The following is a 24,783-nucleotide window of genomic DNA, read 5'->3' on the forward strand; positions in this document are numbered from 1 at the left end:
CAATTTGGATTCTTTTCTCCATTTCTCTACTCTCATTTGCATATTAATTCAGACTAATGGAGTAACTCACTTGTCATGTCCTCCACGTTTGGCGGTATGATTTTCTGCGGATTAACTGGGAGCACAAGCTTGTGCAAGACTCTCGGCAGGGAATCTTTGTTGCCATAATGACAACATACTGACTCTCTTGAGATGGCAACTAGGGCAATTTCTGTAATTTTTGGCATGACATTCCCCTGAATCAGCCCAGTTGTTTCCAGATCGAGAAATACAAACGTTCGAATCTCCATGTCAACTTCCTCGCTCAATGTGTTCCTCCTATTGCTGTTACCTTTATCTATCTTAACTTGTGATATCTACCTGCAACAATGACACTATAGTATTATATAATCGCAATGATTAATACATGAATAGATAGATTTTAAAACTTTGTTTTACACACTACGGAGTATCCAGTGAATACACCTTCGTTGTAGATTAGGCTTATGTGCTAAGTATACATTTTTCATTTAACATGCAAAATTTCGTGCAGTCAAGTGTTTCCACACAATTAACTAAAATTACAAGATCATAAGATCTTTTATTTGTGACTGGAATCTTTTCCTCTCTCTTTATATTTCTTTTCAACGCTCCATTGTATACTTGTCTAGTGAATCATTCTGAATGCACGTGGAAGACGCGTACAACGAGATAAGATAACATAACAATTACCAAATGCCAGTATTTTGCTTCCCTGAATGTTGCCATGTGAAGTCATTTAAACATAGCCTTGTCACGTAAACTTACAATATAAACATAAAATTAATTCCCTTACACAAGAGTTCATGCTTCATCGCTGACTCGTCCGTAACTTTCACCTTTCTTCTCTCATCTCTCCAACATCCATCTCACTTCAAATGTAAAAAAGTATAATAACAAAGTACAGCTACAGAGAACACTTTTTTTTTCGTGAGACATACACGAGAGCAGCCACCCAGCGGCCACGAGACTCACGAGCACGAGATCGCCAGTCCGCAGTTCGCGGCGGCGCGGCGGTGGCGCAGGTGCAGTGGCGGCGCGACCAGTTTCACGCTCCCCGCTGGGAAAACTGGGGCACACTCGGGGGCGCCGTTGGAGTCGTTGGACTGTCCAACCCGACAGGTTATGAACGCAGCCATGAACGGTGCCGTCGTGTTTGTTTTCGTTTTCGCGATTACGGGACGATAATTCGCACCTTCCCATGTTTCGAATCGCCGCGGTTGCGTCACCATGATCTCCGCAGCCCCATTTGTTACGCTGTTCCTCTTCCTGCTAAACGCCCAGGCGGGCCCTGTGCCGGATGCTCCGAAACTCCTGGTCGTCTCCTACGATGCGTTCAGGTGCGAGAATGTTCGATTCAGTAACGGTGCAACGAGCTGTTACGCGTAAATGTGTTCATAAAAATTATTGTTGCATGACGAGAGAAAGGATTGCCGAAGTGTACAGGAATTGGGCCAGGCACATGAAATAATTATTTTGGACGACGCATGACGATGCCGCAGTAGCAGTTTTGACATTTCAGCAGTCAGTTTCGAGCGTTCAAAATAATTAATATTTGGGTGGCCCAACATAATTATCTTTAAATATTATATTTAGCTGTATTTTTTTTAAATGCTCCAGCAAAACCATTCTTTTCGTGTAAGATTTCACAATCATCACAAAACGACCGAAAGCGTTGTATTTATTTATTTATTTATTTCGCATTATGCACGCGTTGCCTATTAACACTATCAACGCCAACTTATAACTTTCTATGTTTTGTGTTGGATGGTATACTGTTTAACATATGGCACTCTGACCCATCAGATGGTCAATTCATAAATGAGTTAAAATATGAAAGAATACGTACAAAACGAAGATATACTTGGTTATACATTTCGTTTCTCTTTCTTTTGCATAGATACGACTACTTCGAGAGAAAGATGACACCGTTCATGACCCAGCTGAAAGCTGAGGGCACTCACACGGATTACATGATGAACATTTTCGTCACCAAGACCTTCCCCAATCATCACACGATGGCGACGGGGTTTTACGCGGAAACACATGGGGTTGTAGATAACGAATTTTTTGATCCTAGCAAAAATAATATTACTAAGTATTCGTACGAGCTGTATCATTACAACAACAATATCCTACCTATTTGGGTACGTAGCGGGATGATAATTATATTTCGCGTATACCTCAGGCGCGTATTATATTTAATGCACCATTTCAGACGGTTAATGAAAAGAATGGCAGACGTAGCGGCACGATGATGTGGCCGGGCTCGGTGTTCGAGTATCAAGGAACGAGACCTACCTTCGCACAAGTGCGTATTGGATTGACATATATTTAATAACATTTAGATTCTAGAAACATGTATCGATTGTATTAATATGATTTCAGCCGTTTAACGACACGATTCCGTGGGAGAAGCGGATTGATGAATTACTGTCGTGGTTCGTACATCCCACAAACCCAATAAACTTGGGGATATTGTACATCGAGGATCCGGATTACCACGGTCATGCCATAGGAATAAACGGCGTCGAGTTTAATGAGATTCTCCAAAAATTGGATAATATTACCAAATACATGCACAACAAGATTGACCATTATGGCTTGGCGGATGATCTCAATGTGATTCACTTGAGTGATCACGGCATGGCATCGGTTACGATGGAAAGAATAATAAACTTAACGACTTACATCAATGCTAGTGATTATATATTTGTAGGAACGTCTCCAGGATTGCATATTTATCCACATCCTGGTAAGGTTGCTTCACAATTCGCGATTTGCGCAGAATTATTTCTGTTGCTACAACTATATTTTTTATAAAATACTTTATTCAGGGAAAGAAGAAATTATTTATCAGAAACTGAAGTCTGCCGCAGAACAGACGAAAACGTTCAAAGTATACAGAAGAGAAGACATCCCGAAGAAGTATCATTATGGCAATAATACTCGCATAGGACCCATTTTTGTCATAGCTGAAGTCGGATACGCATTTCAGAACCTCTTAGACGTTATAGAATATTACAAACAGAAATTTAATATCACAGGTAATTTTATATATTATTCATATATTTTCTATAACTCTGTGAACCCCTACCACTAAAAAAAGTCCGAATATATGTCATAATTAAGTACGTATTTATTGCTAATTTACTGCTCTAGTCGCGAATTTGTTCCTATCCATTCGCAGAAAATTAATATTAAAAGTGGGAGTGCTGACGTTTGTTACGTTTGCATCCCTCAGTTTCGAAAAACACATACAGAGAAGCAATAAATTAGCAATAAATAAGCACTTAATTATGACATGTAGTCAAACATTTTTTCAGTGGTAGGATATTAGTTCACAAAGGTACTATTATATATATTTATTACATAATTTTTAACGTTGAGACATTGTTTCTATTATTGTTAGTTACCAATCAGACAGAATTTGGGCTGCATGGTTATGATAATGAAGCTAAAGAGATGCATCCATTTTTCTTTGCGAATGGACCTGCTTTTAAGCCAAAATGTAAATTAGAGCCTTTTAACAATACGGACTTATTTCCCTTGTTTTGTGAAATACTTAATTTGAAGTGCCCCATGGTTAATGGCACTTTATCTCACATAACAAAGTGCCTTAGAACACGATCGAAAAATGTATCAATATCTACGTATAAAATGCTGAGTAAGTACTTAATAAATACTTTTAGTACTTTTGATAAATACGATTTAATAAACCAATGATTATTCTTTTAATAAGAACACAGATTTTCTAAGATCTATCGTTAAGAATAATTTTTCTTTTAGTTGCAGTTATTCTAACCACTACATTGATAGGAATGTCGATAGTGGCTACAATAATTTATAGGAAAAAACGAAGATTAGCATATAATCATAGGTATGTAACAAACAATGTACGATAAATGTTAATAGAACTTTTTTAATTTGAAGCAGTTTTAAGTATTCGAATGTTTTTCTTTTTTTTTTCTTTTTCATTTATAATAAAGCAGGATTGATAAATAAGGCTAAATTCCGTCTCGCGATAGAACTTAAACTAATTTTAAAAAACCTTCCTTAGATCTTAAGAAGATAGTCATTTATCCAAGCAATGGTGGGAAAGTTGTTGAGAATAACGCAGTAAGCTATTAGACTTTAATATTAATATATATGTAAAAACCAATGGTCTGTGCCCTGTATTAACTTTAGGAAATTGCATCTGTGTAACTAAAATAAAATATTTTTTATTTTTTTTATTTTAGAAAATTGTTTTGTATTTCTAACTATTTTATTGATTTAGGACTTAATATTTATTTGATCTCTTTATATAACATAAATCTATAATTAATCGTAAGCCGCCATACCGAGATACAACGTACCCAATGCAGTTTAATCATTTTTAAAATTACATTTCTTTAACCCATTACTTGAATTTAAAGTCTTATTGTAGACGCCACTTAAACAGTAGCTCAATTCGCCAACATTGGAAACTATTCATGTCAAAAATAATTGAAGCAACTCATAAATAGTATCGGCACGTATTTGACTTGGAAAAAAATGCAATTTCCTGTCTTCAAAAGTTGGTATAGAGCAGACTATTGGTTTCTACATACATAATAATTAAAGCCTAATAATTATAGCTTACTTCGTTATTCTCACAACTTTTCCACTATTTCTTGGATAAACAACAATTATTTTTTTACTTCTTAAGAGTCTTAGGGATCTGAAGTGTACTATTACATTTGTCTATTTTCTATCGTACGACGAAAAATTTTTTAAGCGTGTTAATTAACTGCAGGACAGAGGTTTTCAAGCCTCTTTATCCTATAGCCAATCAACAGGCTTGAAAAATTTGTCGTACGATAAAAAACGCAAGGCAGAATTTGGCCTTATTTACCGGTTCTCCGGTTGATACTCTTTTATTTTGTTTTGTTTTAATGATGAAACTTTTGTGCAGCATTAATAAAATTTAGTAATAAAAATTATTTTAATTTTTCAGGGAATCATATTATACATTGGGCGAATAAAACGCTACAGTTTTTTAATAAACATGACATTATTTACACTTTTGTTGGGTTTTAGCTAGTGAATTAATGTAATATATATTATATACATATGAGACAGGGATATACATATTATACGAAAGAGATATAAATTATTATGTTTTCAACAATGAATAGTACAAATGTAACTTTTTTTTTATCTCCTTGGATCTCTTCCATTCTTTGTAAGAAGGCATGTTTATTAGATATAAATTAGGCAAGATTATTTAGCGTTAGACTGATTCTCGGACACTTTAAAGTGCTAAGAATTTGTTAATTTGATAAAATAATGACATGATATTAGTAAATTTGAAACAGTATTTCTCATTGGTACTTATAATATAACTTAATAAACTATGTAATACTTTTTGTGATCTTATTACAAATGTACATATTTCCGAGTGAATTATACAATTATTAACTCCACTTTTATTTTAGAAGAGTACTGGATGAATCTCAATTTTGGGATGAAAGTTTAACTCCTCACTTATGAAAAAAATCTTCCTATCAAATAAACACATAATTTTAAAAAGAAAAGGTTTCTATTTTCACACATTTCGAGTTATTTTTATCCTCATAGCGTACACAATTTGCTCGATATTTTCTAAATTACGTTACGAAATGGAAAACCTTCGCGTTGACTTGCGTCAAGGATCGAGCATTTTTAAAATCCCCTTTTCCATTTATTATCCGATCTAATGACTCGTGTTGTCGAACGGATTTATCGATAGAATCGATCGCGAGCAAGACGCGTAATAGAGGCAATTTGCATTTAGTTATTCCACGTGAAAGCTCTTAAGATCTTATTTGCAAGATCTCATGACAGGTGCAACGAGATGTCATGACGCGTTTGATGGCAATGGCTTTGTAAAGATATAATTTATAAACAGGGAATATTATAATATATTCAATTTCTAGAATTGTGTGCAGGAAATATATAATTTCCCGAGTTCTCAACAGCCAATGATATCCTGCGGCATTATCCTCCATTGTTGTTAGATTAGTTCAAGTACATCGTAGTGAAAATATCAGACGCGTCGCGAACGCGTATATCAATAGTTAAATTATGTATCGTTGTTTTTATGTTAATATAAAAATATATGTCTGTGAATTTAGAATTGTGCACATTGGAAGGAAACTGCAACTACGCAATTATTGTGCAAAACTTATGCACACACTAAAATGTTCCCTGACTGCAAAATGATGAATAATATTAATTACGTATGCGGAACAGCGCAGTCGTAACGATTAGAATTATGTATGGAACATGTAGATATGTAATGCCTCTGACAGGATTCCGTTTGATTCGTTTATTTCATGCGACTGTGCACAATCGTTTTATTAATGCGGATATGACGGAAAATTAATCGGCGAAGGAGGACATACATACCTCGCATTCCAATTTCACTTTCTGTCGGTGGAATATAATTATGAATAACAAATATGTATAGAAAAGAGGCTGTTAGGAGTCGGCGCGCGGTAAGTAATGCGCAGATATTTATGTATATATACGGTTTTTTTAAATATAAAAAAATCGATATAATTTAAATCGACAATACAACGTTTCGACTGCGTTCGAGTCATTTTCACCGTAATACTCGTACAATTTTAATCATAATCTCAGCGCATTCTTCGTGTCATTTGAGACTACATAATGTTTGTCATCGATCCAAGCTTTCGAGGATTTTAAAATCTCCAAACGCCGGTTCCATTATAGCCGGATGGAAAGACTGTGTACGTAATTATATCGTGGATTATCAAATTATGTCTTAATAAAATAACGTTAGAGATCAACCAAGAAAGACATCCGAGCTCGTCGTAACGTGATGTCGAAATTCAACAGTCACCATGAATAACGTTAACAGATTGCCGAGTAATTTTTTTTAATAATTTAATCGTGTGATTCAACAGTCACTATGAATAACGTAAACACGTTGCTGAGTAATTTTTTTTAATAATTTATCGTGTGTGACAGGTTAAAATTTCCATTACCATAAATATATTGTTGTGTGCCCTCGGGGTCTCGTGTCTGATCCGTGCTCTCCCGGTATATATTGCACAGCTGACGGGAAAATCAATACTTCGTATTGATTTTCCGAAAAGAAGAAGATCGTTCTCTGCCGACGAGCTGCAGTTTTCCCTTTAACACTTTGACAGCTCACAGCTGAGTTTCGCTGAAGCTTTTTTCGCGCGCGGACGATACTACGCGAGCATTTTATTATACGAGACGTTCTCTCTGTGTATTTCCTGTTCCGAATTAAAGCTAGTGTTAAAGTTCTTAAAGTGTTGTGTTCCTTTTGTGAGAGTGCGGCGCGCGTGTGAGAAAACGAGGGATTGCGCGAGCGTGAAACGATATATATTATAATGACAAATTAATAATATAATAATACAGAGATAAAACTTTATTCTCGTGGACAGTATGAATTATGTACTTTTTACCTTACTTTTTTTCACCTAGCCATTTATGTGTTTATTTCAAAATGATTATACTAAACGGCACATTTACTTACATTATATTTATCTTTTTTAAGCGTTTAAAAAATTTTAATAACACCGATTATCATAGATAGGGTGTCACTGAAAAGTCAGGCGTTAGATAATCATTATAGTGGACAACGTATTAAATTATTATCGTAAACACGATGTTGTTTTAATTGGCAATTGTCATTGCATTTATATTTTTACGTTAGATAGCTTGCACTTATATATTCATAATTGTTGTAATTGTCATATATACGAGAGCATTTCCTGATTTTGTTTTAAAAGCTGTAAAACGATCTTGGTACTCCTGAATATAAGATCTTGAATACAAAGAAGCGGATGGTTTTTTTTATTAGCTCGCTGTCTTGTAATATTATAATTACATAAATTGCTCGCGATAGCGCGAAATAAAAGTAAAAAAGTTTAATTGTACCATAACAAACTAGCGTTATTATACACGTAACTGTGTTACACATATGTTCAGCATTCAAAAACATCGTAAATTACGATTATTAATTGCAAAGGTAATTATGTAGATAATAAATTAAGACTAACAATTCTATGTCACACTTCACATGTGTCATTGTATAATCATTTGTTTTATCTATCATAAATTCCACGTCACTCCACATATGCCTTTGTATTATAATAGTTTGTACATACAATCGTTTGTTTTATCATTTCGCAAAAACAGTCTTGTATTAATGATTACTTGCCTAATTATGGACTTTACAATGCCGCGATAAACGATCCTCTCGAAAGATATCGCGACGATTGTTCAGATAAGACACTGTCTCGCGTATTTTTTCGCTTTTCTCTTTGAGATCGCTATTGAGGACATAAATGGAAAATTTTTCGCGATTCTAAAAAATATGATACAAGATATATTATAACGGAAAATCGTACGCGGACGCGTGAGAGAAATGAAACCGCGCGTTTCGATTCAGATAAACGAGCTGATTAATATCTCGTAAATAGCGAGAACTTTGCGAACGCTATATATCTCTCTGACTCACATCGGGTCAATTACTTCATATTTCCCGAAGCAAGCGGAAATAAGTGTTTCCTTAGAACAAGCTAGGTATATACCCGAAACTGCGCGAACATGGTGTACTGTATGTCGGCGGTTTTCACAGATTTTTATCTAGCGGACTTTACGGCCCCGCGTCATCCAGCGAGTAATTTAACTTATTCGGGCATTTGTACAGAAGTGTGACATTCGTTTCTCTTATTTACTTTCGTGCAAATTTGTATCAATCTGCCATCGGCAAACAAACTTTGTAAATCGTTAAAATAACAACACAGTGATAATTCAATCACGTTAATCATCATGTAATTATGATATCCTTTGCGTGCGGAATGGAAAATTAGATTTTCAAATAAGGTCTTAATTCTCCTTAAGTACGCTAAAAAAAATGATATCTTTTATCAATAAAGATGTTACATCATCTTCTTCGTCCTTGAATTGCAATTTATGCAAACACTTTTTGCGTTTGAAATTCATAATTTTTATACCACTTTGCAAATTATTTCTGTTTTATATCCAACAAGTAATTAACAATGCGGTTGCCAGCCGATTCAAGCAGAATACCGCGACAAATTGATAACAAATTGTGCCCACATTCACATTAAACATCTGTTCTGCAGAAATTGTCAGCAAATTATCAGCTGAAATCTTATTTCGTAATTTAAATGGAATGTATTATTTAAATTAAATATTTTGGAACGATAAATTTTTTACAATTTTTACTGTCAATCTGTAAATTATATTAGCACATGTTGCTGCATATTTATTTGTTGACATTCTGTCGACTAAAACTTAATAATAGACGCTTTGCAAAATCTGTCTTCCGCGGATTTGGCTATCTGAATAATTATATTATCTGGATCATTAACTTTCAGAGTTTACATCTCATCTCTTGTTGCTCCCTCTGTATTGTTTTATATTACATAACATGTACCTACTCTGCTTTTTTACATATTACATAATATGTGCTCTACTTTTTCTCAGAATAGAACTAAACCCTTAAAGCTTAATAAAAGCGATTGCAACAACAAAGAGGAAGATTTATCGCGACGTCCCGACGATTAAAATTTATAGTGTCATCATGTAGTGTAAAACTATATTTCTAAGTGGACATCGCGCGTTAGCCGGGATATTCAATCAATATCCAAAAATATCCACCGTTTGTCCACGCTGTACGGAACGCTATAAGAGAAGAGGCCAACGCCGGTGGTTCGAGCAGCAGCAGCAGCAGCAGCAGCAATGGACGAGGGCGATCGATGTGATCCGTGGTGCGTTCAATGCCACTCTTGGAGAACATTGAATTGTGTTCAGTAACAGCGGTAGTAGAGAGAGAGAGAGAGAGGGGGTATACCCCACGGTCGATACCTATATAGCCAGCTACGAACGCAACAGATCGTTCCAGTCGTTGTCTCTCGTCTCAGGATTTGCTCGCCTCCTTTTTTTTTCGCATATCGCACGTCCTCGGATCAGCCTCGATTCCCCCGAGGCCTCGCGACACACTCCCACGATGTATACGGCCACGGTTTAATCGAACGACCGCGTCTATAACGATCAGCCGATCAGCCTCGCCGGTACGGTTATCGCGATCAAAGTGGTGCGCGATCAAGGTGGTAGCGCGCGGCGATAACGAATCGTGCTGTCGCGACGGGCGGAAGATTAGGGATCTCCGGCATGTTCTCCGGGACGTAGAACCGAGTCTCCTCGCCGTCGCCGAGCGGAAGCCGGTGAGGCGTTTGGTAATAAATATAAGTGCTTCTGTTTTAATATAAGTATTTCGTTTCGCCGCGCTGCGCGGATCGGCCGTCTCAGTTGTGCGCGCGTGGCGCAGCATCCCGAAGGCTGGATCCGAAACGCCGCGGTCTCGAGCGCAAGAAGAAACTTCCGTTGCCTCCCATCTTCTCCCGGGGAACTTCGGAGGTCTCGGTTGACAGCGACATGCCGCCGCAGGAGAAGTTTCCGGCGACCGCCGGAGTTTCCGGGGACCGGTCTTCCCCGCAGGACACGAGTCCCGACGGGGGCCTGTCAGCCTCGGCCTCGTCCGACGGCCTCTCGACCGTCAAGGGCCGCAAGAGCGACGACGACCCGGATGACGAGGAGCAGCCCAAAGACATGGACTTTGACGACCTGCTGCCGCACGTGGGCGAGTTCGGCACCTATCAAAGGATCCTGTTCGTGCTGATGATACCGTTCGCCTTCTTCGTCGCCTGGGTGTACTTCTCGCAGATATTCATCACCCTCGTGCCGGAGGAGCACTGGTGCCGCGTGCCGGAATTGGAGAATCTCACAGTTGAGGAAAGGTAGGGGTGAAATTGAAATCGTCGTCGCGCTTTCACGCTTTATAGCGTTTGAAGACAGAACTGTACTGATTAATTTGAGGAAAACGATAGAAAAATTATAGTAAAGGTAATTAATTCTGGATCTCTCACAGAGAATTAAAGGAGTTCATGTATTTTAGGCGATTTGGGAAGCACGCGGAGAACGTTAGATTCACCTTTTTTCTCAATTTTACTTGCTGAATCCGAAAATCGTAGTATTAGTTGTTCTAGTATCCAGGAAATATTTTTTTTCACACTTTAAACAGAAAAAAGCAACTGTTGATTTTATTATTTTGTTGAACCATATCTGCAAATTTTTCTTTGTTTTTATAAAAATATATGTTTCAATGTTACCTAAACTCTCATTCTTTCTCAGGACTTAAGAATCTGTAAGTTAGATAATAATTGTTTACGAGGCTAATAATAACTTTACATTTTATTATGACATATTTCGACATAAAATATCAAATATCTTTATATGATCTTGAAAAATTGATTTTTTTCGAAATATCTGAATTGTTTTTCCACATCTTTTATACTTTTCGAGATATTTCAAAGTTAAAATGTATACATAATTTAAAGTAACTTACAGATTCTTAAGTCACTTTAAGTTATTTATACATTTTAACTTTGAAATATCTCGAAAAGTATAAAAGATATGGAAAAACGTTTCAGATATTTCGAAAAAAATCAATTTTTCAAGATTATATAAAGATATTTTATATTTTATGTCGAAATAAATGGCATAATAAAATGTAAAATTATTATTAGTCTCGTAAACAATTATTATCTTCAATACTTTTTTATGCAGAATAATAAAAGGAATCATACTATATGAAAAAGTTATATAATCCCATATAAAATAATGCCCTTTATATAATCTTGAAAAGTTGATTTTTTCCGAAAATTATTTTTTTTGTTATATTATTTGTTTTCCTTCAAATCGTATAACTTTTATCTGAAACATTTTTTCACATCCTTTTACTTTTCAATATATTTCGATGCAAAAGTTAAAATATATATTTAATATATAATTTAAGGTAACTCTGTAATTTAAGGTAACTGTAACAGATTCTCAAGTCCTGAGAAAAAATGAGGACTTAGGTAACTCGAAACATATTCTTACAAAAAAAAAACAAAGAGAAATTCGTAGCATAGTTAAAAAAAGTAATAAAATCAACCACAGCTTTTTTTGTTTAAAATGTAAAAAAAATATATTTCCCGGATACTAGGACAACTTTAACTATTTTTGGATTCAGCAATTGAAATTGTGAGTAAGAAAAAAGATGAACTCAACGTTCCCCACGTATTTCCCAAATCACCCAGAATGCATGAACTTCTTTAAAAGAAAATGATGGCCAGATAGAAATCTACGCCAGAGCAGATTTTATCGATTGCATAAATTGTATAATAACAAACAACTCTCATTCTTTATATAATACTGTTACATTAACTGTTTAAGAGAAGAATTGCTTGTTTTTTTAATAAAAGAATTTTACTACTTAAAAAAGCATTATTTAAGCATAATTTTTATGCATGAACTACTTTGACATGTATTTACATATTTCTTTCATCTTACTATTTGTACGTGAGCATGTTATAAACTACTTATCAATATAACTCTCTTATTCATAATTTTTGCACGAATGTGCATGATTCTCATAATTTTCACAATCTTTTAAGCGTGAATTTTGACGTATACGTAGATAATTCCCTTACGTCTTATTTGGCACGTGATTATTTGAGCATGTTATATATTTTTTATCTACGTAACTCGTTAAAAATTCACACTTTCGTGCGAATACAACTTTATTATTATTTGCACGTGAACCATTTTCACATGTACGTATCTATTTAAATATTTCTTTCACGCCTTATTATTTGGCACGAGATTATTTGAACATGTTATAAATTTCTTATCTACGTAACTCGCTTAAAATTCACAATTTCACGCGAATGTGGTTCGTAAATAAACCACAGAATGGATACGTAGGCATTTGACAGTATCAACGTGATCATCGAATGACAATTCATCATCGTCTCATATCTCCTCTCTTATCGCTACTTATTTGCTTAACATAAAACGTGAAATCACTGAAGTGCATCGTGATAATCGTTTACTTGTCGATTAACAACATTGTGTAATTATAGAAAATTCAACAATAGGCTCCGATAACGTTTCTATCAGGCGACAAAATTCTTGGATCGCAATGTAGGATAAACGATTTTTCTTTCCCCTCTTCGATAGAATTGTGCGCGCACATTCTAACTTCGATAAAGAATAATAGAGCGTGCTGTAAATGCGCAACGATACAGATTGTCCCTTTACGGTGACGCACTGCCGTGCACGTTAGTCAGCTCAATAGGAGAAGAAACTTTTCATCAGAAGCGTGAAAAGAGCGTATTCACGATAACAGGTTTCACAGTTTTAAATACTGCATTGTCTCTTCATTATATGCTTATGCAACCGCATTTCCATAAACACCTCTCTCCCTTCCTTTTCCAATTATTTTTCTTTTTAACTACAATAATAACTCAAGGACCGCGCTCGGTCGTATGGTTTATCTCCGGTTTCTGTCGATCTCTAAAATGGCTTTTTTCACGGTAAAATCCGAGCGGATTTTACTCCGCTTACGACTACCGGTGTTCCGTAGAGATCGTTTTCCCGCGCGGTTAATTGTTCGCGCGAACAAATATACCGTAAACAATCGAATTACCTGGAATACGTAGAATCGGTGTGATTCACGGCCCGTGATTTGCTATATTTTACCACTGTGCGAGAGATCGGTCAGTGCGTTTTTATGAATTTTATGCTAAAACGATGTGAATTGTTTATTACATAATGGACTACGCATTGCCTCGTTTAGAATTATTCTTTAGCCGTTTTCCTCAATCAATTAGAAACATTTTTTTTATATTAGAAAAAAATCGTTTTTATAAAACATTGTGTAGAAGCGTTTAATGATGCCAAGAATGAAGAAATACAGAGAGGTGGCAACAATTTTACTTAAATCCTTAGGCATTAATGTTTGTCGAATTTCAGGACAGATTTCTGTTTATAATTTATATTGTATCTTTTTTTATATTATAATTATGTTATATGCCAATATATCTATTTATAAAAAATGTAAGTATTTTAAGTATTAAAATTATAGAAATGTATATTTGGTGTGTAATTGTATTTTATTGACTCTTCAAATGTTTTTTTTTTTTATTATACGCGTAAATATTCTCGTTTGCGTGGCTTGTCTAGCCGCTGCGGCGTACGCAATATTCCGGCGGTAATGACATAACGCGAGGTCCGCTAATAACTCGTAAAAGCGCTCCTAACGATCCGTTTTGTTGCTCTTTGAGTAAACACGCACAGTTCATGGATTTTTTTTTTAATAATAAAAAAGTAAAAAGAGCGAAAAGAAAGAGGAAATAAACGCGGCTGGTATAACGCTATTCTCGGCTATTGTGTCTCGCCGCCGGTGAATTTTTTTTCCCTCGCGTTCGCCGACGACGGCGATTTTTCATCTCTCGGCGGTCGCGCGAAAAGAACGGATGGAAACTGTGCACGCGCGGCGCGGCGCGGCGCGCAAACGCGTGTCAGCGTTTCCAGGTACGTGCCAGCCAGGGAAAGTATGGAAACGGACGCGCGACGTCGAGACCTTCGCGCGGCCACAATTCGATTGCACACGATTCGGCGCGGCAGGGATCGCGCGATTAGTAATACCCCGCGTGCGCTGGTTTAATAGCCTCCTTCTATCTCTCTGACGTAAGTCTAATGACGAGATAAATGACCGGTTGATGTCAGTTCTTTTTGCGGAAATTCACAAGAAGTGCACTCTTATATGGTATCGGGTCGAGACCCCTTAGCGTTATTTATTATTATTATTATTATTATTATTACACACGGCAGCACTTTCAACCGTTTCCAAACGGAGCAGCCGCACTGCACGCCACTTTATCCGCTGATCCGCATAATTAATAGACCGATTGTAATGCCGGAATGACGTTCGACATTAAATGGAGTGGAAAAAAACATTTTGAACGTGTTTTTCGCGCGACATGCACCTCAAGCGGAGAAGATTAGCGAGGGAGATATAATTCGCGATTATGAGCTATTATCTCCCGCACATAAGCCGTAAGTCGCGAGTTAATAGCTTAGCGCTTTAATGAGAATAAATTTTTCACGAGTTTCACCGTGAAGCGCGTCGCGGAGAGAACGCACTCTCTTACCTCACTTGAAAATTGCCCGTCGTTATTACACTTGCGACGGAATAAGTCTTCGGCAAATTGCACGCGGCAAATTTCGTTGCGCTCGTGCTAAACGTTTTTCTTTTCGTGACTGTTAGCGGCAATTGGAAAATCAATAAGGCAGATATATTTGCACAACGTACGCCTCCCGCGGCTGCCCCGCCGGAGGCCGGCGCGAGTGGATTATTCGTGGATAATGAATAATAAATTTGCACGAAACCTTCGTGTAAGCAATGAGAGCGTGAACGTGAAAAATACCTGTGTAAGCCTTTCAACATAACGCCGCGGTAACGGCCACACATTGATTGCACGTGGGCGACAAGAAAGACGGTCCTTAAGCAGGATGTACCTGCAGCGAGATTCTCGTTTCGCTCTATATTGTTCGAGCGCGTTATATAACAGACGGCGGAATGGAAATCATTTAAAGATTGAAACCGAACACGCGAGAGAAAGAATAGCATTGCAGATAATTGTCATTATACAAGAGAGATCCGCGAGGCTTCATCTGTGGGTTCCTTGAAGAATATTCAATAGTGTATTTTACTTATTTATAATGTAATATGCAGTAAATGTCATATTATAAATTTTTGCATTAAATAATATATAAACTTCACAAGTTAAAATTCTATTAAAGACTCACTTGAAGGCAATTGCGATTTTATATTATACCTATTCATATTCTTGAAGCTTAATTTACAAGGTTTCAAGCGATTTTTGTAACCGTTTATCGAAAAATTATAATATTTTAGTATTTTTCTAAAGAGTAAATAAAATTAATTCTAAATAGCAAAAAAGATTGATGTTTATCGAGAACGTCTTATGTAATAAAAAAAACTTATTTTGTTACTCTTTATTATGTACTTATTATTTATTTTGCGATATTTTTGTCGTTAGCCTAAAACTGTTTTAAAACAAGAGTGTTATATTAGCTGCGTTGAAATACAACGACTTTATACTTAACTGTGTAATTTTTTCTCGAAGATATATGTCTGTTTTGCACGTATATTTGCAGGTTTACGATCGAACGTCATTATTTACTTGAGTATTTTTGCGCGGCCAGTTACGAACTCGTGCAGAGAGACGTTCTCGCACGAGCGTATCTATCAAGGATGAAAAATGTTGTACGTGCATTGCAATCGATGTCGAATGCGTCCGTTCGTTCGTGTAACTCTCGCCCAAAGGTCAGATTGCATGCGTTATTAGCCGGAGGTGTGCGCACGCACTCTCGATAATTGGAGACCTTTATACGCGATCTTAATTGCCGGCTTATAATCGTTTTCGATTTCCCGTCCCGGGACAGTCCCTCCTGCGTCTGACATTTTATTGGGTCAACGCTTGACATTTACGTGGAAACGTCTTATTATAACGGCAGTCTTACCCTCCTCCCACACTTACGCTAATACCATATCCTGCCCCGCGCGACGGATATTTTTATTTTTTTGTCATCCGGTTTTTCAGGATCGCCTTGGCGATACCGCCCGGCGAGGATGGCTTACATTCCAAGTGCACCATGTACGACGTAAATTACACGGAGGTCCTGTCGAACGGGACCAGACAGGCGGACCCGACGTGGCCGACGAGGGGTTGCTCGCACGGCTGGGAGTTCAATTTCACCGACGTCCCCTACGAGACCGTGGCGACCGAGGTAAGACAAGAAAGCTGGAAGGATCGAAGAACGAGAGGAGATCGACGGAGGAATCGCCGAGACAGAAAAGCGTCGTCTATAAAGAAACTTGAAATTTAAGAAAATTGACCAATCATAGTCGATTATTCATCTCACGTGAGAAGAATAATCGAGTGTGATTGGTCAATTTTCGCAAATCTCAAGTCTTAAGTCTCATTGTAGACACCGCTGAACGACGCTCTCCTCTCCGTGTGATCGGCGTGATTCTCTCTCGTTGTTAAGCGTTAGAAGCGCGTTCGCGTTCGCTATTTAGATATCCCAAGGTGGCTCGAGAGCGCGGCACGTGGGGTATAATGAGCGAACGGTGAGTTACGGAATTAAATATCCGATGTAACGAGCACACTCTCGCCGCAGCTCGACCACCGAAAGACAGAGCTGGCCGTATACTTGGCACGCATACCGGCGCGACGTGCAACAGATGTTTGCGCGCCGCGCGCTGTCACGCGAACTCGCGCCACGTGTATTCGCGCGACACAAGGACGGGTCGAGAGGTACGCAAAGAGCGATACAATTTACACGCGCGATTGCGCCGCGGAATTAAGCAACTCCTCGCGCTCATTGAATTCACCTGGAAATTGGATCGCCGCGCCAGATAAGTTCGGAAACGATCGGGCTTTTGCCTTTGTCTAGAGAACGTTCGCAGTTCCTTCTGCGTCAACCTTCGCACGTCTTGAGGCCTTCGGCCGCCTTCTGAGCGCGGAAACGAGCTGTAAGCAAGATTTTGCAGTAAATCTCGGCAAATTTTATCCTTTAAGTGTTAAGTAAAATATATTTTAGACTTTGCCTTAGAAGGCAAAATCGAGGATATTATTATACGTAACAAGAAGGAAAACAAATTTTTTTTATTCATCAAATTCAAATGTAATAAAATAATAATCGTATTATTAATATATTATCACAATAATATAATATATAATTATAATTATGTTATTATAATAATACATATAATAATTACAAATAAGCAGTACTTTGCCGATCCTTGCTTTACAGCATTCGTCTCCGACGCCGTTTGCTCGCGAATGACCGGCTTCAGGCCTCACTTACGAGACATTCGTAAATCGACGTCAGCTAGTAAAATTATTCGATCATAGATCCTCATTACAGTTGGGATGGGTGTGCGAGCACAGCGCGCTGCCGACGACCGCCCAGAGCATCTTCTTCATCGGCGCGATCTTCGGCGGCCTGATCTTCGGATGGATCGCCGACAGATACGGCAGAATACCGGCGCTGGTCGGTGCCAATGTCACCGGTTTCCTGGCGGGCGTCGCGACCGCCCTGGCCGGAAGTTTCTGGGAGTTCGCGCTGTGCCGGTTCTTCGTCGGCTTCGCCTTCGACAATTGCTTCACCATGATGTACATACTGGGTACGTATATGCGTTGCGATATCATCGTGTATTCGGCTCTTCGAAAAACGAGAACTTGCGCCGTAGAATTTTTTGTAAAACTCGATGCTCCTCTTCATTTTCGATCCGTCGCGTTAATCATGGAAATTCTTATCGCCTTCTGACGCGAATTGCTTCCTCGATGACGATAAGCCTTTCATGCGAATTTACAGCTGTCCCGGAAGTCGAAGGAGTCACAGAAACCGCGCGCGTAAGATATGATCATGTACGTGACGCATTAAAGGCTATAATGACGAAGAAAAGGAAAACGAAAGTTGCAACTTCCCGTCAATCGCAAGACCGTGGATCGTATTTGTGAATAATAGCAGTGATAATGTTGCAATGACCTTGTCAAGAAAACGACCGGCGATAATTTATATCCGAGCTAATTAATATATATATGTACGTGACGACCTGATCTGCTAGATTCCGCAATTAATTTCTGCGTCTACATTCCACATTGTGTTTATTAATTGCGTGCTAATTAAAAATCAATAAATTAACCTTTATTCGCAATATTTCATTTCGCGGTAATTGCTGTCGCGGCACAATTGGTCGCTTCGTCTATCGAACCTTCGGCCGCCTGTCGGAACCCGCAATTATAGGTCTTTGGCGACTGCAATTAATATGGTGCGTTGCCCGTCAAACAGGATCGGCGGAATTCCAGACCGGAAAAATCGATCGTGATCGATTTTTAAAATCAATTCTCCTTTCCACCGCGTTTATTTTGTTAATTGGCGATTAACGAGAAATTCCGCGCGCGCGTTCCCTTTCTTGTAAACGCACTTCAAGCAACGTGGAACAATGCCATGCGCTAGAAACGCATCTCTCCTTGTATTCACTAAACCGTTACCGTCAACCTTAACCCCGTCAGCTATCGCGCTACTAATCGTCGTTATTTCATCGCAATCGTAATTAAGCCGATTAAATCGTGATTAAAATGTTTTCACGGGGTTCTGGGACGCGGACTAATTTGCGGGCAATTATACGTGTATACGTTTGTATATACGTCGTTTAAACGATCGCGCCGCAAAAAGAAAAAAGGAGATACGGTCTTCGCGATCTTTCTTGTCCCTTCCTTGCGCAATTATCTAGCGCCCGGCGATTATCGCCGCGTGGCCTTGGCCGGTAGACCAGCGAGTAGTACGGCGAGTCCGCGAGTGATTGTCGGTCCGCCCGAATCGAGTCTTGGAGCGCGCGACGGCCTGGTCGAGTCACGGCCGATTACGATCGCCGGATTCAGCTACCAGGTCAAGCTCGCCCGGTTTGACTCACGAAGTCACGGTTATTGCACTCGCCGACTGGCGTTTTGCCAGTTCCGTTTCGTCGATCTCGCCGATCCCGCCGCTTCGGTCGGTGGAAGCGTGGCCAATGTCAGAGGCACGTGCCGTTATCCGCTCGCTAAAGAAGCATTAAGTCGACAAGTCGATCGCATCTCATTGTCCCTCGTGAAGTTTATAATTCGTTACGGGGAATTTGATATCAATTTGCCTTTGAAGGACGAAGGAGAGAGAGTAAAAAAATAGCTCGATTCCGTAAAAAATAGCTTCGTGTTTCCGTCGAATTCTCTCGCGTGTTTCGTATCGCCAGCTGCTATCGCGGAAGTCGTAAAAAATCGTAAATTCGACACACAAGTTCCATGACAATTACGTAAATTACGTTATTTTGTTTTTGGAGAAATAAACTTGGTATTATATAGACTAATTTGACGGCACAAACAACAGGTTTTCAGCTTGCTCGTAATGAGAGAGCTATTCAGAAATCTCGAGCGCCGATACGCGTCTGTTGGAATTATTCACGGAATGTGCAATATCGACACATTTTTTTGAAATCTGCAAAACGGTCTATACTGAATCTCGTAGCCTTGCGACCGTCGCTGTGAACACGCACAAGATCGGATAATTTTACGCTTCACAGATGGATGGTAGCGTGAAGGCAGCGCATTAGAAAAAATGACCGCTCGTCGATCTAATTGAAACAATGTAAGTCAGCAGTAATGCGCTATCTTCTTTAACAAACAGGAAGCATCTCGTGGCTTAGTATCCGCGAGCGTTGTTATACGAGGATGATAGGAGGCTACGAGAGGTTGACTATTAGGCTTCCTTGTGCTAACCACCAAGTATTATCTAAATTGCAAGAGAGGAAGAGAGGTTTCTCTCGATGCATTCGCCGGTTTTCGTTTCCCGCGGGCGGCTCGCGGATAAGGTCAGGGCGAAGGACGATTCGTGGCGTGATAATTTGATCATCCCGTGACTTTAAATAAACCGACCGTCCGTCCGCGTTCGAGATGATTTTTGTTTAGAAAATAAATTCTTACGTAAAGAGACGTCATTAATATACAGTGATTTAAATGCAGATTTTATTTATCAATGTGACGCGTGTCACACTTTTTTTTAAATAATTTGCGAATCACGTCGCGTTTTTTTTTCGAAATCAGCTTTAGCGCTTCGCGAATGTTGAAGTATTTATAGAACGATCGACATTTTAAATATTTTTCTAAATATGTTTTTTTTTTTTCAGTACTGGAATACGTGGGACCGAAATGGCGCACTTTCGTGGCAAACATGTCGATAGCTCTCTTCTTCACGTTCGCCGCCTGCATCTTACCCTGGATCGCGTATTTCCTGGCCGACTGGAGGATGACCTGCATCGCGATATCCGTTCCTCTGGCCCTGGCTGTGGCAGCGCCCTGGTTGGTGCCGGAGAGCGCGAGGTGGCTCGTCAGCCAAAACCAAGTGGAGAAGGCCATTGGGATCCTGGGTAAATTCGAACGCATGAACGGCACGAAAGTACCCGAGAACGTCTATCAACAGTTTCGCGTAAGGATCATAGCCTCTTTCTTTCGTTCCGATGCGAAAAAAAATAATATCAAGGTCATCGAGAAAAATTCACGTTTGTAAATTTGCTGCTTGTTGATGTAACAGGAAACCTGCGCCAGAGTGTGCAAGGAACAAGAGGCGGACAAGACTTATTCCGTGGTGGATCTATTTAGGAGTCCGCGTTTGCGAAACACCACAATTCTCCTCATCATTATCTGGTGAGTTATTCACATGATAAAAATGTTTCTTCGATTTCAATAGATTCTAAAGAGGCTGCTGTAAGTGTTGGAGAAGGCGCTTTAATAAATAGCGTTCAATAGACATGTATTTCAGTGTCGTAGCTTGTAAGAGAAAACGTGTGTAACATTGAATAAAGGATAATCGTTATTCGATGACTATAAAGAATACGGTAAAGGTTGTTCCTTATCTACATATATCGATTATGTCCCGCAATGCAGGATGGCGATATCGCTGGTATTCGACGGTCACGTAAGAAACGTGAATAATCTCGGGCTCGACGTCTTTGTAACGTTTACCATCGCGGCATTTACCGAACTACCCGCCGACACGTTCCTCACCCTCGTCCTCGATCGATGGGGCCGACGATGGTTGGCCTGCGGTACCATGGTAATTTCCGGAATTTTCAGCATTTGGGCCAGCGCGGTTTCGAACAGTGAGTACACTGCTGGATTACCTCCTTTTACCTATTAGATTAGAAATCTGCCCGAGAAGCAATTATAGAGCTTCAAATAATTCGTTAAATAAAGCCAAAAAAATCATAGAAATTTTTGAAAATTACAAAAATTTGATTTACAAATAATTCACGTCTATCATATTTTTTTTATGATTGTTATGCAATTTTATTCTTTCCGTCTTTCAGATATTTATTCGGCCACCTTGGCGATCGTCGGTAGATTCTGGGTCAACATCTCGTACAACATTGGTCTTCAGTATGCGGCCGAGGTGCTGCCGACGGTTGTGAGGGCTCAAGGGGTCGCCTTGATCCACATAATGGGATACGTCGCCAGCATTCTCGCGCCCTTTGTCGTTTACTTGGACACTGTCTCGTCCATTTTACCGCTGTTGGTCCTCGGCATTCTGGGCGTTTTAGGCGGCCTCCTGACGCTCCTGCTCCCGGAGACACTCGATAAAGATCTGCCGCAGACCTTGCAAGACGGCGAGGATTTCGGAAAGGATCAGAAGTTATGGGACATGCCGTGTCTCTCGAAGTAGGTGTCGAAGATAATTTTATCACATTAGTTCTTCAAAACTTTCACGATACTCAGCGCTTTTCTTCTTTCGATGAAATAATCGCGTTGAAGAAAAATTGTACGAGATATATATTAAGAGTAGTTCAATAATTCAATTATACTTAAAAAATCTTTTTTTGTTCTGTTTAAATGTCTGTGTCAAATTGATCACTTTTCTTTCGTAATTTCACCTTCTTGCTTAATGGAATTTTTTTTAACAGAGAGAGTATATTGTTTCCTGAGAGAGATATATCGCATTCATGTATATATGTTTCTTTTTTAGAAAAAAGCCTGACGTGGAGGCGCCGCCGGTGACTATCTTCCGGTCTTTCGAACGCAGCAGCTTCCGAAGTTCAATGAGAGCGTCTATTCGCGGCGAGACCTTGAGGAGCAGCATGATACAAAGATCGAGCAGATCGAGCGTAAGATCGCGGAAGAGCGTGAATGCGGCCACGGAAGCGGAGAAGCCGGAGAAGCCGGAGAACAAGTGAATACCGAGAAACGAGGCCCTGATTTTTAACTCATTTCCTCTCTCTCTCTCTCTCACTCTTTCTCTCTCTACCGTTGTTCTTTCTCTCAGAATTGTGTGATACTGGAGCTAAATCAAATTATGCATACGCCTGTATCCAACTGTGTCAATGACAGTTTTAGATAAAAAAGACGAGGCAGAGCGTTACCCGCTCTATTGAGCGCTAAATTTATTTAATTAGGGAAGGGAAGGGTTGTTGCAAATTAATTTTAAGTATCGACAGTAGAGAAGTAGAAATGTCAATTAGAACTTAAGCAAAGATTAGAATTCAATTAAATCGCTCTAATTGGCCGTTCTATTTGCCTCTGCAGACCATAGTAGAACACTTTCGATTTTTTTTTCTATTACATTCTAAATCCTATATGTGTGATGCCCTCGAAATCTTGGATTTCGAGTAAAAATTATAGATAGGGACTTTTAGCTGCAGTCATGTAGTGTGCGAGACTACGATTTTTTTATTGAGATTCGTACTTATATATATATATTTTTACCACGCTTGTATTTAATAGGAGGAAGAAGAAAACCGGTGTCGTGAGTTTAGAAACGCGTGAAGTTTCGAAACTCTCTTGCCTGTTCCTTGCGAAATGCGCGACCTTCGAGGAAAAAAAAAAAGAAGAGGAGAAACTAATATTTTCAGATGCACCGTTCCGATCCCGCGGGTGGGAACCGTATTGAGAAATAGATGAGAAATAGATAAAAGGCAAATATGTACTCGAGACAATGCAAGAAACACCACTCGTATGCGTTTTACATAAATTGATCGCGTCGCCGTGCAGCCGCGACTCGCGTCGCTGTTGCTCACGTACACGTGTAGTATATGTAATACAATGTATATACATATAGCGGATGCGAATCAAATTTTTGAGTTATCTCAAATGACGCGACTGACTGCGCGTTGAATGCGAATGAGGATCGCGCGTTCTGAATGGGAAATTTTCGGATATAGCAGCTTCATTGTGATAACACGCGTATATATACATATATATATTGTATATATATATATACATATTGTATATATATATACATATTGTATATATATATACATATAATATCGACAATCGACATGTCCTTTTATCGAACGTTCATCTTTATAGTTATACCTTTCGTTGAAATTCAGATCTCGAGATTTGTGTACATATGCAACATATTTTATAATGTAAATAAGAACATTAAATTAATTTGTATCTCCCCGTCGATCTGTGTTAATAAACGTAGACGTAACATTCAATCGAATGAATAATTATCGACTATGGATACTTTTGATTGAAAAGGCTGCTCTGACGAAGGTTGCGATTGTTAATGAACGGTAACAACTATCGACAGCTCCTCGATTGCAAACGAGAGGATTTATGTTGGCTCAATTGTCGCGTTGCGTTGCGTCGACGATTATCGCCGACTCGATGAGTTTAAACGCGCTAATATCGAGCACGACGAAATGTCTAGTGCAGACATTGGGGATCGTTAATAATGAGCTGTAATTTAAACCACCTTATCACTGCACTGCGGTCGACCCACAATTAATCATTTCGCGTGGAATTTCAGAATCTACTCAACGGGACCACGATTCATCACAGCTAGTCTAACGCGAGAATCCGGAAAGCGCGCGACCTTCCTCGCTATCTTGATCTCGTCGACGATAAAATGCACGATCGATATAACGCGGGCGATCATTAGCATTAAGTATTCACGATAAGGTGAATCGTTTATATCTGGCGATATACATTGTGGAAATACATTGTAGAATCGTACAGGACGGCTCGCGTAGTTAGACTGAGCTGCAAGGAAAACGAAGGAAGTTATTCGATCCGTGAAAGCAAATATTCGCTTTATCATTAAAATTTCTTTATCGAAATTAAATGGAAATTTAGATAACGGAAACCTTTCCATCATGAGTGTTTAATTTTCCTTTCCTTCCTTTAAATGTATGATACTAATGAATTTACCTTTTGTAATCACTTTTTCACGATTAATTATAATTAATTAATTTTCCTATATTATTGGTAATAACGGAGGTTT

General features: G+C 38.8%; 2 protein-coding genes across 2 annotated transcripts; both read left to right on the plus strand.

The window, feature by feature from the left end:
• Positions 1–1,061: 1,061 nt before the first annotated feature.
• LOC105459659 (ectonucleotide pyrophosphatase/phosphodiesterase family member 5-like) lies at positions 1,062–5,576 on the plus strand. Its single transcript, XM_011705854.1, has 8 exons — positions 1,062–1,358; positions 1,919–2,165; positions 2,237–2,329; positions 2,407–2,773; positions 2,856–3,065; positions 3,431–3,685; positions 3,808–3,898; positions 4,997–5,576. Exons 1-8 carry the CDS (start codon positions 1,249–1,251, stop codon positions 5,022–5,024), a joined length of 1,401 nt encoding a protein of 466 aa, XP_011704156.1. The 5' UTR covers positions 1,062–1,248; the 3' UTR covers positions 5,025–5,576.
• Positions 5,577–10,469: 4,893 nt separating this feature from the next.
• Positions 10,470–24,645, plus strand: LOC105459660 (organic cation transporter protein). Its single transcript, XM_011705855.1, has 8 exons — positions 10,470–10,844; positions 16,563–16,749; positions 17,893–18,151; positions 20,690–20,988; positions 21,094–21,206; positions 21,447–21,661; positions 21,869–22,217; positions 22,522–24,645. The coding sequence occupies exons 1-8, from the start codon at positions 10,483–10,485 to the stop codon at positions 22,727–22,729; spliced, it is 1,992 nt and encodes a 663-aa protein (XP_011704157.1). The 5' UTR covers positions 10,470–10,482; the 3' UTR covers positions 22,730–24,645.
• Positions 24,646–24,783: the final 138 nt, after the last annotated feature.

Source organism: Wasmannia auropunctata, unplaced genomic scaffold (assembly GCF_000956235.1).
Source record: "Wasmannia auropunctata unplaced genomic scaffold, wasmannia.A_1.0 LD334171.1, whole genome shotgun sequence".
Taxonomy (NCBI): Eukaryota; Metazoa; Arthropoda; class Insecta; order Hymenoptera; family Formicidae; genus Wasmannia; species Wasmannia auropunctata.